The following is an 11,847-nucleotide window of genomic DNA, read 5'->3' as shown; positions in this document are numbered from 1 at the left end:
TTATTAAAATTTTATTTTTCTTGATTCTTTAAACTAAAACTGTAGAATATATTTTATTTTAGTATATATATATAAAATTTACTAAATTTAATATATGTATACAAAAAGAGACCAGGTGAGAAATATTTTCAAACACTAATTTTATTCGTTCCTTTATGTTCTTCTGTATTGTTGATCGTTTTTTATAAATACTTTTTTTTATTTCTATGCATAATAGTCAAAGCAATCTGCAAATCTGTAGATCATAAGATTTGCAGATCTATAAAAATCTGCCATCCTGTCTCTCTATAGCACTTTTTCTATCAATCCACTAGTTTATAAAATTCCCATCAACAATACTCATTGACAAAGAATAATGTGCTGAAGCAAGTTGAAATCATATAGCTATATTGTCAAAATAAAAATCTTCTAATATATCTTAAAATTTATTCTGGAGAAAACATTATCATTTAATACTTGCATTAAAATGATATAATATCTATGGAAAAATAATATACAAGTTTTTTGAACTATTGGATTGGGAATCCCAATTTGATGTTGAATATTGCGCACACTAATGTGAGAACAATTGTGGGTCATTGCTAAGACTATTAAAGCGTGTCATTACAATTTCGATAGTCGCAGATCCTGCCTGTACAAATGAAACTTTTTTCAGTTTATTGAATACATATATTTAACATTAATATTTAACAATCTTAGATATATCTCTGTGTATGTGTGTCTAAAACTAAATTATAAAAAATGTTGAAAATGCAAGTTTTGCATCTATAGATTTTTCCGTAATCTCATGTTGTTATCTAATGTAAAATTATCTCTCAGATAATTTGTCATTAGATATAAATATTCCCATTAAGAAATGTTAATTATATACAACCACAAAAAATATTAGTAATTATTTTTAAAAATAAATCATAAATTAATTACCTTAATAATGCTATCATCTTCATCAGCACTATCATCAGCATTAGATGGAACACGTGCGCTTAATCTACTAAAAACCGTTTTTGGCTCCACGTTGGAACTTTGCCATCGTCGTTTGCTTCCAGATAGTTCATTATTCACAAAATCTGTTACAACTCGTCGACGATCTTCTTGTAACGGTCGTTTTTGAGATATTCTAAAGGAAATTGAATTATATCATGAAATTATAATAAAAATATATGCATACATTATATAATATTATCTATACAACTTAAATCTTTGGTACAATCAGTATAATTAATTAATGTAATTAATGTAAATATGATATAAATAATATAAATGTAGCAGAAATATCTTAAAGTAATTTAAATGATGTAAATACAAAAATGTTTGTGATCAATAAAAAAAGTTATACATATTGCACAGAATATTTTATAAGTTTCTAAAAAATATTTAACGCTATCGTAGAGCATTTTAAATATTCTTAATGATTTTATATAAATGCATTTAAAAGATAAATTAAACATTTTTGAATTAAATATAACCTAGGTGGTTGCAGTGAACCACTTTCGCCGTCAGGAAGATCCCGGCCTAGAATTTTACGGATACTGCGATCTAGACCGCGAAGTCCATCGCGAGCAGCTTCCAATTGAGCTTCTAATCTTTCGGCTCCCCATATTTCTGAATCTAATTTCCTCATTTCAAAATTCTGTGTTGTGCACCAATTCAGATATTTAATTCTTTTTAGCAAACTACGCGACAATATTGTCAAACGAAATTACCATAGACACATAAAATATGTAGATGGTGAGTTCTAGCACAGTATATATAATAGTACAACTGGCCATTTTAGCGTTGCCAAAAATGAACTGCACATGCGCGTATTTGATAGGTAACCAATCATGGCAGTGATCTTCGTCTAAGGGTGCAAACTCATGCAGCGGATTAAAGGTCGTATTACACTACGGATTGCGGGCTCGGTTGCGATTGGGGTTACGGTTGATAATTGCGGATTGACCAATCAACTGGCAAGCTGCTTTGCTCTGATTGGTCAAACCGTAATCATCAAACGTAAGGCCGGGTCTACAATAGGTGTAGTAAGCCTTTAGCCCTTAGGGCCACCGCACAAGCTTTTCCGTAATGCATTACGTTACGTTAAGCCCGTTCTACATTGATCGCATGTCGCCAGTCGCAAGCAAATCGACCAATCACAGTCGATTATTCCGTCGAATATTCGACTGTGATTGGTCGATTTGCTTGCGACTGGCGACATGCGATCAATGTAGAACGGGCTTTAAGTACTGATTCTAAACTCGTACATAATCTTAAGGGCCGTCTACAATGGCAGTAACAAGGCTGTAGGAGTAGGAGAGTATACTGTTTTTAGTGATGTTTAGACGGGGAGTAACGAAATGGGCAATTCCCATTTGCTCTTAAAAGTATACTCTCCTACTCCTACAGCCTTGTTACTGCCATTGTAGACTGCCCTTGATATGGGCTTTATGGTTTCTCTCTGATCGGTCGAAACGATTACTTGTTCATATTGCTGCTAGATGGCAGTTTCAAAAGACAATTATAATTCCTCTGTCGGCGTAACATCGTACTAGCCAGTATTGCAATTGGCAACGAGTTAAGTACGAGCGAGACAAGTGATTAAAAAATGGCATCCGCGCCGACGTCGCACAATGAGGTTTCCCAGGAATTCTCTGTCAACAAACTCATACGTGTCGGTTATTACGAACTGGAAAAGACTATTGGCAAGGGAAATTTCGCCGTAGTTAAAATGGCCACCCACGTCGTAACAAAATCTAAGGTAGAAGAATAGCCGTATGAATCTATGTTGCAAACATGAAATCCGTCATTTTGTCGTTAATATCTTCTGGATAACTGTGTGTGTGTGTGTATGTGTGTGTGTGTATACTGCTGTTGTATACTTTGTTTAACATTTTCAGTATAATTACAAAATAAGATCATTTTAATGATTATATTTTATCGTCACACTCATATAGCTAATATTAAAAAAACATACATTTTAATTTATCAATATTAAGAGAGGATATTATGTGTTGCGTTATTTAAAATATGTAATTTATATAAATTTCTTTAATCTTATTATTATAAAAATAACGTCAGCCATTTCAAGTTAAATAAATATAATAATAAATAAATGCAGGAAAAATGTTTTTTCCTTAATTTTAGATTATAGTTTTTATATGTAGAATACACACAGTAAATGTAATTTAAATACAAAATTTAATTTTTGTTTTATTATTAAAATATGTTATCAAAAAGAAAAAGAAAACTTAAGAGATAGATGACTACAAAGATAATATATGTGAGAATGTACATAAGAATATATACATTATATATTCTCAAAATCACAATTAAACTGAGAACTATTAGATAATTTTGTTCAATGTTATCATGACATTATGCTAACACATGCTTGCTTTTATAATTATGTGATATTAATAGCAGTCACATTTACTAGCATCTTTTATACATATTTGCATAAATAAACTTGTATATATATATGTGTATATATGAAAATATAAAAGAATAGCATCTAATCAATCTTGAATATATTTTTAATTTACCAGATAATTTGTTATGATATGTTAAAAACAATGTGTGATGTTTTTAACACGTTCTCTCTCTCTCTCTCTCTCTCTCTCTTTTTTCTCTGCAAATAAATATATTTCTTAACAGATAAAATCTTTTGTATGATTTTTATTAATGTGAATGTTTATATATAGAGGCATACATAGGTATACATATAGAATATCTCAAAATCATTCCATGTCTTTTCTATGCTATATTCTTTGACTAATCTGGATTTGTATTGTCCTTAGCAGAAATAAGAGAAAGTTCATCATTTATTGCAATTTTTCAATTTTTTGTATCATATTTTTGTAATTATATTGTAAGTTTTAAAAAATTGTAAGTTTTAAAAAATTGTAAGTTTTAAGTCAAAATTTTATAGTAAATTTTACATGTGTGTGTATGAAATTGAAAAATGTTTTGTTATCCAAAAAAAAATGAAAATATTCTGCAAATGAAAAATGCTTATTTTATGAAACCCATTTAATACTTGTTTTTTCAAATTTAACATTTGAAACTTAAATGGCTTCGTTTTTTTTGTTGTTTTTTTTTCAATTATTTAAGTAAAAAACATTAGAAAGCACTCAATAAAGAAACTTATTCTAAAAAGTTACACTAACAATTTTCTAATTTTGCCTATAATTTTTAACAAAAGTATCTTAATGGAAGATCAGGGAATTATTTTACAAGATACGAATAGAAAGGGACATCCTGATTGTGATTACAAATTTGCCACAGAATCAGGCATTAGAGAAATATAATGGTTTGAGACTTTAAAGAGACTAGAATTAATAGTTAATAATAATTCGTAGAAACGATAATATACATGATAACAGAAATGATAACATATGCGCGCGCATATGAGATATTGATATATAGATCCTGGAGAAAGTGATTAAAAGTCGTCAAAAAATAGAAAAGTTTCTCATGAGACACAGAGAGAGAGAGAGAGAGAGAGAGAGATCGCTTCTTTATCAATAACAAATAAACTGTAAATGACATAATTGCGACATATTATATGGGACATAATATAAAAATGTCGTTTACGAAAGATAATCGAAAAAATCAATTAAATCAAACAAAAATTTATAATTAAGATAATTTATAGATTTCCTTTATAAATTTTGCTTTTAATCTTATAAAATAAAGTGAAGAATTTCCTCTAGCTGGCAATTTTTGCAAGCTATTATATTCTTTGGAATATTTACATTATATTGATGTTTCATGTTACAATTTGTACTATTAACTTGCTTAACTGTTTTACAGGTTGCTATTAAAATAATAGATAAAACTAAATTAAATGAAGAAAACTTAGCAAAAATTTTTCGTGAAGTGCATATAATGAAAAGGTTACGACATCCACATATTATAAGACTATATCAAGTAATGGAAACGGAAAAAATGATATATTTAGTAACAGAATATGCTCCTGGAGGTGAAATATTTGATCATCTTGTTCGAAATGGTAGAATGCCAGAACCAGAAGCACGAAGAATTTTTCGTCAGATTGTACTTGCCGTTCGTTATCTGCATCAACAAAGGGTGGTTCATCGAGATCTTAAGGTCTTTAGATCTATTATTTATTGTATTATATTAAAATTAACTTAAATTAAAAGTAATCTATGAGTCTCTCTAATTGTTAATAAAAATTATTGTTACCTTGTTTTATGCATATTTACATAATTAACTTTTTGCCTTTTTTCTTTTGTCAGGCTGAAAACTTATTACTTGATGCAGACAATAACATAAAACTTGCTGATTTTGGATTTAGTAACGAATATACACCTGGTGTTCCACTTAATACATGGTGTGGCTCACCACCATATGCTGCACCTGAAATTTTTGAGGGAAAGCATTACGATGGTCCAAGAGCCGATGTATGGGTATGTTATCGCTTTTTTTATATAAATCTTATATTCTAAAAGATATTTTAGTTAAAAATCTAATTATTTTATTTATCAACATAAATACTTTTTTTAGTAATTATATATATTATATAATACAGAATGTTCTATTTCAAATACTCCAACAAAATACCTGAATCAAATAATATTGGAAGAAAAGTTTCGAATAAAAATTGTACAATTTTAAAAGAGATATAATCATAAAACATTCTATTTTCCAAGTAGCAGCGCTTTTACGATTTAAAAAGATTTTAATTTTTTTAAATGTAATTATGATTTTTTTACATGTATTGAATTTTTTAGTCATTCTGAATATGATAAAATTTAAGTAAATTAAAAAAACGATATATGAAGTAATTAGCAAATAAGAGGGTAATTAGAGCGCAAACTTTTTTATTATTTAATTTTATTAACAAATATACATTAAATATGTACGTTACTAATCGTTTTTTGGTTCATCTTCAGCATAGTATATAAAATTAAATTCATGTTTAAAATGAACATGCGCAATATTACGCGGAAAACTCAATGAGTTACCGAATGTAGTATTCCGCGGTATTTTGGCGAGTACATTCCTGCAGCTATTCTAATTGTTATGAGGTGTCGCAGCTTTGTACGGTACTCGTACACGATAGCATTTCTGCTGCGGAAAAATAATTTCCAAACTAATCAGAGACTCTGTTAGTAAAAGGACATTCAGTGGTCCAAGTAATAAACAGGAGTGTATATAGTGGAGGGTAGCATAAGCACAGACACACTTATAGCAATCATTTATTTGTGGCAGAGATACTGATGTATCTGTGTAGAGTATTTGCATATCTTTCGGCCTAGCAACCAATCGTTAGGAAACGATACTTGCGGAATAGAAAAATATGTGAGGTGCAAGTGGCTGAATCAGGAGCCGGACATCTTGTACATATAAAATGTTTCAGAGTTAAAAAAATTACTTTCTCACTTAAAATATAAATTTAGGATCTCAAAACAAATAAAAAAGTTCTTTTAGAGATATGCTTGCAAACATTTCGTTTAAGAGATATTGACATCTAAACATTTTGGAATATATAGGATGTTATAAAATTATTATCAGATTATAATAAATAAATTAATAATGTGTTTTAACTATTTTATTAGTAGGAAACATGAAAATTTGAACATAATTATAAGTTTCCAGTAAACTCTGCATATATGTATTATATATATATAGTTTTTATTTTTTTTTAATATATATAATCTTGTGAATCTCGAGAGAATGCTATCAAAATAGAAGTGGAACAAAATAATGCTGATTTTATAGGATATGCCTTTTGCAATTCAACAATTTTTATCTGAAATTTGTTTTCCAATATTGTTTAGTTTTCTAGATATTTTATGTATGCTGAGATATTTAAAATGGGATTCACAGTTTTGTGTGTGTTTATATGTAGGATATTTATATACATACTTGTATACATTTAATATTTACTATAACTGTAAGATATAATACATAAAGCGCAATAAATAAATGTTTCAGAGCCTTGGTGTTGTCTTGTATGTATTAGTTTGTGGTGCTCTACCATTTGATGGACCTACAATGCAGTTGTTACGATCTGTAGTTGTCTCAGGGAAATTCAGAATACCATTTTTTATGTCTGCAGGTAGATACATACAAGCTATTCTATTTCTCATAAGAAGTATTTATGATTAATTTATTGGACTACTATTTATCTCTTATTGATATATATATATATATACAGGGTGTCCCAGAATTAGACCGACAAACTTCAGGTGGTTATAAAAGATACCAAAGGAAGCCAATTTTGTCAATAAACCCGTGTCCGCAAATGAATCGTTTTGGCACTAGAAAATCAACGACTAACAAGAGCAAAAATCTTTGAAAAAAATTATGTTTCCAAAATTTTATTAATGTGGTTAAATAGAGGTATTTTTACCATGAAACTTTTGTATCCCACCCCACCCTCTCCTACATGTGTATAAAGTTTCATCAAAATCAGAATTTTTGGCTTCGCGAGTTGGATTCTTTTGTTAGTCTTTGATTCTCTAGTGCCAAAACGGCTCATTTGCAGACACGCGTTTATTGGAAAAATTGGCTTGTTTTGATATTTTTATATATACACAGGATGTCCCAGAATTAGATCGACAAAATTCAGATGGTTATAAAAAATACCAAAACAAGCCAATTTTGCCAATAAACGCATGTTCGTTTTATATATATATATTAAGAGGGAACGTAGCAACATACACACATTTGGACAAAACAAATTGAAAATAGAAATTACTTAAGAAATTTTTTTAAAAGAAATCAATAAATAAATTAAATTTTTTTTAATTGAAAGATCTTTTTAACTGTTTTTAAGAACATTTTTAATTCTTTAACTTTTATTAATTTTTTTATTAATTATTTAACTTTTTTAAATGTTCTTTTTTCCAGAATCTGCTATTAACAATGTTTTATTATATTTAGCGATTCTTGAACATTTTGTATTTCTTGTATATCATTTGCATAAAATATTTCTTAATATCTAAGTCATAAAATACATGTGCTATTATATACGAATTATATTTTTAATTATCAAATGAACTTACTTACTCCTCTCGTCATTAAGATTTCTCAGATTAATGCAATATTTGCAAAAAATCTATGGCTTTTTATATATCTAAACAATCGAGCAGCTTTTTCCAAAAATTTCTTTGAAAAAAATTATGTTTCCAAAATTTTATTAATGTGGTTAAATAGAGGTATTTTTACCATGAAACTTTTGTATAAAACATTTTTTGATATCTCGAATAATTTTCGAGATATACAGAGGAAAGCAAAAAGCCGCTCTACATATGAGGGCTGATTTCACCCCTTAAAATCATTTTCGGCCCGCAACTGAAAATTTCTAAATAAAAAAAAAAAAAAAACAATATACATTCAAAGCTGTGTAACTAAACATTTTTATCATTTTAGATTGCGAAAAATTGATTAGGCACATGTTAGTGGTAGAACCAGAGCGGCGTTTAAGTATCTCACAAATATTAACACATTCATGGATGTGTACAGATGGAGTCGTGGAATTAGAACCTGGAGGGTATGTATTATGCCATACATCAGTATTTAGAGGGTGTCCGGTAATAACCGTCACCTCTCGTGTACAGGTAGAACGAGTTAAATTGAGGAGAAAAATTCTTTATCATTTTGCGATTTTTGCAACAATTATTGAGAAAGTAGGTTAAAAAAATCAGCCAATTCGCGCGAGTATAAACGTGCAGCGAGAAGGGACACTAGTATGCGGTCGATAGGATGCGAGGATTCAGCGTTATGCACCACTCGTATTTAACCATTGTCAGAGCGCTCCTCCCATAGTTTTGTCGTGCGTCTAGCGATCGCGCACCACTGGGCTGTCTCTCCTCGTCGCGCACTTATACTCGCACGAATTAGCCGATCTTCTTAAATTAATTTTTCAATAATTATTGCGAAAACTGCAAAATGGTAAACAACTTTCCTCTTCAGTTTAATCTGTTCTACAAAAAAGAGATGATACGATTATTACCAGACATCCTGTATATATATACAGGAACTATATATATAAATATATATATAAAATATATGTATGTGTGTTTTTGTGTATAGGTGGGTGGGTGGTTATTTATACATTGACAACATATTAGGAGGAATCGATTTATATAAAAAAATTTGAGTGGTTTTATTTAAAAAAACTATATTAACCTTTCCACAACCTTGACATATGATCTTAGTTACAATTTAAGATTATCAACTTTTTTTCTCTTAATATCCTATAAATTTTATCTGGAACATTTTTTTGTATAACGTCAAGTTTAGAAGAAAACACATTGTAACGCTTTATGAGGAATAACCTGTATATCTATGTTATATATTTTTATACATCTTTATTTATATATTTCTATATATTTTTTATATCTTTATATATTCTCAGATGTAATCCTGATGTAGTACCACAATTAAATCAATTAGTGATAGAGAATATGTTAAGATTGCCTGGACTCAGTGCAGATACGTTGTTACAAGCTATCAAAGGAAATACTTTTGATCATGTATCAGCTATATACAATTTACTTGTTGATCGATTAGAACCAACAATGCCTACTTTGCCTAATATCCAAAATATATCAGGCGATTATTTGCCAGATGGTGCACATCAATTGGAGAAGGTAATTATGTAACTTTTGAAAAGGGAACAAAAAGATACTTGACTCGTCCATCTCTATTTTTAAAAGTAAAGCAATGCATTAAAATTATATGTAGCAATGCATTAAAACGAATAAATCTATGATATCCATAATATAATCTATAATATAATTATATTTTTTTTGACAGTTTGGTGAAACCGAAGCGGAAACAGAAGAGAAAAGTAGTCTTTATTTGCCTCCTGGAACGCCTTATCATACAACAAGAAGACATACAGTTGGACCTGGTGATGCAGTGCATCAATCCCCTACATCATATCCTTATAATCATATGTCAGGATATCAAACTTTACGACCTTTTCCTATTCTTCATTGTAATATGGATCCTCAAGTTCTACCACATACAAATTTACCATTGAATCTTCCCTTAGTTCAACATCAACCACCTCAAAATTTCCAAATAAAAGATCAGCATTTACTGAAGCCTCCTCCTGTAATGGGTGCTAGTAAGTTCTCATTTTTATGTAAGACAACTTTTAAATAATTTATTGCAGTATAAAATATGTGTGCATATGTGTATGTGATTAATTAATCTTTTATCTCAAGTCTTGTTATGTTGTTAATAACAGTAGTTATATGTTTGGATTTTTCTTTATATAATTCATTTCACATTATACATATTTTATAATTTATACAGAATTAACTTTTATAAAAAGAATTATAAAACTACTAATATCTTCTTAAAATTTTGATCAGTCTAACTTTTCTCATTCTTTTAAACAGAGAGTGTTAGTAGTTTGCTATATATTATGTATGTTTATATATACAGCGGGAAGCTTTGGTAGAAGAGCTTCAGATGGTGGGGCAAATCTGCACATATTTCATCAACAGCATAGTAATAACATTAACAACGATGAAGAAGGTGGCTGGAGTCAACCTGGTAGTAGGGAACAATTACAGTCTGTAAGTATATTATAGATATATACGAAATTTATGATAAATATTAATTAAAGGCCAATTCTCAAGCAAAGGACAATAAGGTTGTTTGAATTAATCTAATATAAAATATGATATAATCAATCACAATTTAATGACATAACATGGGATGTTTCAATACTAAACTTATATCTCCTCAATTACAAAGTATTATATATCGAAAAATATAGTTTTTTTTTCAAATTTTTTTTTTTAAATGTATATATGCAAATAGTTACAGAGTGGCAGTTCAGGATTAGTACAATGTGCCCAGTCATTAAGTATTGGTGTTAGTACTGCGAGTGGAGATGGGAGCAGTAACAATAGTGGTAGTAATAATGGGAATAGCGATAGAAGAAGAAGAAGTGGTCTTAGCACTGTTATGCAACGGCCAGGTATGACATAGCCAAAGTTTCAATATTATATTGAATCCTTTTTCCACAATTAATGATTAAAAATGCACGACTTATAGCTTTTTAATGTCTATATTTTATTGCCAATTATTTTGATTAAAAATAGCAAAAACATTATACATATGTTAAACATGGAGATTTCTTCAATTTTTATTAAATACTCTATAAAATCGCTTTTTGTAGAATGGAAATTGATTCTTCTACAACAATTAATCAACATATAATATACAGATATATGTAGATGTAATATTTATTTTATTAATTTTGCAAGTTTTTTGCAGCTTTTTTGTTTTTATTATCTGTATTATATTTTTTAGTATTATTTTTTAATGTTTATACAATGTTTTATTCAGTTTTATCTTTGATTTTGCATGGTTTTTTGTGTTCACTGCACCATGCCTCGTTGGTTGGTAATATGCATGTAGTTATAAACTCGGAACTGGTAATGGAGGTAGAAGCTAGGATGAATAGAGCTTATCTACCATCACGGTTGTTACCAACTCATCTTAGAGGATCAACACTTCCACATCACAGGAAATCTTCATTATATCACACTAGTACTGGTAATTTTTGCACTTTTGTTAAATTTTGAATTATTTCTTTTTGTGTAGAGTTGTGCAAGATATGTTTACAGATATTTTTAATATTAATAAGGATAGTGTGTATATGAATAAAATGTGTGTATGTGTGCGTGCGTGCGTGTGTGTATAAATTATACAATATTATTATAAAAGGCGTCTTACAATGTAGTATAATTACAAAAAAGATTTATTATACTTAAAAATACATCGAAAAACTATTGATTTTTTAAATATATGTTATATGTTATATTATTTTATTTTGATATTTTTATATATCTACAGAATGATAGAGAGAATTTATAT

General features: G+C 28.9%; 2 protein-coding genes across 3 annotated transcripts in view; one reads left to right on the top strand and one right to left on the bottom strand.

Moving 5' to 3' along the window:
* The window catches only part of LOC115233985 (pinin), a 3,182-nt gene extending 1,456 nt beyond the window's left edge, over positions 1 to 1,726 (bottom strand). The window contains exons 1-2 of the mRNA XM_029804662.1: positions 1,467 to 1,726; positions 925 to 1,117 (exon numbers count right to left, since the gene is read on the bottom strand). Of these exons, the coding sequence (XP_029660522.1) occupies positions 925 to 1,117; positions 1,467 to 1,621 (348 nt within the window). The 5' untranslated portion in view covers positions 1,622 to 1,726. The remainder of the gene's footprint in view (positions 1 to 924; positions 1,118 to 1,466) is intronic.
* Positions 1,727 to 2,505: 779 nt separating this feature from the next.
* LOC115233980 (serine/threonine-protein kinase SIK3-like) overlaps positions 2,506 to 11,847 on the top strand; it is a 13,642-nt gene continuing 4,300 nt past the window's right edge. The window contains exons 1-10 of one of the 2 annotated variants that reach the window (XM_029804656.1): positions 2,506 to 2,734; positions 4,789 to 5,085; positions 5,235 to 5,405; positions 6,937 to 7,060; positions 8,377 to 8,497; positions 9,365 to 9,599; positions 9,766 to 10,081; positions 10,405 to 10,538; positions 10,786 to 10,945; positions 11,389 to 11,526. In XM_029804656.1, coding sequence (XP_029660516.1) covers positions 2,582 to 2,734; positions 4,789 to 5,085; positions 5,235 to 5,405; positions 6,937 to 7,060; positions 8,377 to 8,497; positions 9,365 to 9,599; positions 9,766 to 10,081; positions 10,405 to 10,538; positions 10,786 to 10,945; positions 11,389 to 11,526 — 1,849 coding nt within the window. In that variant the 5' untranslated portion in view covers positions 2,506 to 2,581. The remainder of the gene's footprint in view (positions 2,735 to 4,788; positions 5,086 to 5,234; positions 5,406 to 6,936; positions 7,061 to 8,376; positions 8,498 to 9,364; positions 9,600 to 9,765; positions 10,082 to 10,404; positions 10,539 to 10,785; positions 10,946 to 11,388; positions 11,527 to 11,847) is intronic. The other variant, XM_029804657.1, reaches the window with a different exon arrangement.

This window comes from Formica exsecta, unplaced genomic scaffold (assembly GCF_003651465.1).
Source record: "Formica exsecta isolate Colony F162 unplaced genomic scaffold, ASM365146v1 scaffold192, whole genome shotgun sequence".
Lineage (NCBI taxonomy): Eukaryota > Metazoa > Arthropoda > Insecta > Hymenoptera > Formicidae > Formica > Formica exsecta.
The sequence above is the reverse complement of the archived record's forward strand: the minus strand, read 5'-3'. Positions and strand labels throughout refer to the sequence as shown.